General features: G+C 32.0%; 1 protein-coding gene across 1 annotated transcript in view; it reads left to right on the forward strand.

The window, feature by feature from the left end:
- The first annotated feature begins 416 nt into the window (after positions 1 to 416).
- The window catches only part of LOC106472269 (rho-related GTP-binding protein RhoE-like), a 20,718-nt gene continuing 19,275 nt past the window's right edge, over positions 417 to 1,859 (forward strand). The window contains exon 1 of the mRNA XM_013932895.2: positions 417 to 540. Coding sequence (XP_013788349.2) covers positions 417 to 540 — 124 coding nt within the window. The remainder of the gene's footprint in view (positions 541 to 1,859) is intronic.

The following is a 1,859-nucleotide window of genomic DNA, read 5'->3' on the forward strand; positions in this document are numbered from 1 at the left end:
CCTTATCCACCTGGCCATGCCGGGCACAATTCGTAATGACCAAACTTAAACTAACGGTGTATATAATTAAACATTTATTTTAATACAAATAAACACACATTTATACACATGTAAAATGGAAAGTATTAATTCTATAACCTGTCACACCTATTTTCCTTCCAACTTTTCGAGTAAATAAAATTGCTATTAGAGATTTAATCAAGGTTGTTGTTCATTAAAATGTTTGATGTAAAAAGAAGTGTAGCTGAGCAAAATTCCGGGTTTCGGGAAAAAGAGCTTCAGTAAAAAAAAAAGTATTTAACCTGGTAGCATTTGATATCAGTTATCAACTCGTTAGGATTATAACCGTTGGATAAGTGCTTTTGAATGTGGGCCAGGCATGGGCTTGGAGTTAACGTACTTCGACTGTGAATCCAATGGTTCCTAGTTCACATTCCCTTGCCGAAAAACCGCGCCCAGCACCTTGTGGCCTTGGTTGTGCTGTAAAACTAATGACCAATCCCACTATGCGGTCAGATAAGAGTAGTCAAACATTTGGTGGTGGGCGCTGTTGACTAGCTGCATTCACTCCAGTTCAAAATTAGAAACGGCTAGCAGAGACGCCCATTGTGTAGTTTTGCACAAAACTTCTAACCAAACAACTTCCGAATATTCATATAAAATGACATCTTTTTTTTAGCAAAGTTTCTGATGTTCCAAAGTGAGAAGGATATTCTATAACTATTTCTATGTTTTTTTTCCTCTTTAAATGGCTTGAAATTTATCCTGATAAAAAAAACTACACGCATACGTATTCTCAAGAGTAATTAATACAAAACAAGTCTGTTCTATCTGGTTAGTTGTCTGAGGCGTTTCTAAAACGTTAAAAGACTGAGTAAGTAGGTACACTTACAAACGAGCCGGTGGTGATAATCTGTATTCATCAGGATTTTGTAGAATTCACCTCAAGTCTACTTTATTAGAAATAAACTACTGAGTAGAAATCGCAGTCGTTGAAAATATTTTAAATAACTGAGAAAATGGTTAATTATTCACAAAACTACTTGGTGGATAAAAGATCAAACTTGGAGAATATTTTAAATAAATGAGAAAATGGTTAATTATTCACAAAACTACTTGGTGGATAAAGATCAAACTTGGAGAATATTTTAAATAACTGAGAAAATGGTTTATTATTCACAAAACTACTTGGTGGATAAAGATCAAACTTGGAGAATATTTTAAATAACTGAGAAAATGGTTAATTATTCACAAAACTACTTGGTGGATAAAGATCAAACTTGGAAAATATTTAAATAACTGAAAAAATGGTTAATTATTCACAAGACTACTTGGTGGATAAAGATCAAACTTGGAGAATATTTTAAATAACTGAGAAAATGGTTAATTATTCACAAAACTACTTGGTGGATAAAGATCAAACTTGGAGAATATTCTAAATAACTGAGAAAATGGTTAATTATTCACAAAACTACTTGGTGGATAAAGATCAAACTTGGAGAATATTTTAAAGTGTAAATCTTTACAACTCTGTCCATTGTCAACAAGGAAACAAGGGATTGGGCGCTGTGTAGTGGTTCCAGCTACAAAAACATCTATATATTATACAATAATATTCAACATATGGATGAGATAGTAGTTGTTGTTTTTTTAATCTGCATTAGAGTCTCATTGCTAAAATCAAATATATTTAGTATTAACTAAAACTGCAATTTATCGACAAATGGAAATATATTAAGAACTCGATAAATCTGCTAAGCAAAGGTCAGATCATCAACTTGTAACACGACTCATCTCAGAAAGTCAGAAAGCGTTTCTAAGAAGTATAAAAACAATATATATCTATATATATATATATA

The sequence above is a fragment of the Limulus polyphemus genome, unplaced genomic scaffold (assembly GCF_000517525.1).
Source record: "Limulus polyphemus unplaced genomic scaffold, Limulus_polyphemus-2.1.2 Scaffold5204, whole genome shotgun sequence".
NCBI classification, from domain to species: domain Eukaryota; kingdom Metazoa; phylum Arthropoda; class Merostomata; order Xiphosura; family Limulidae; genus Limulus; species Limulus polyphemus.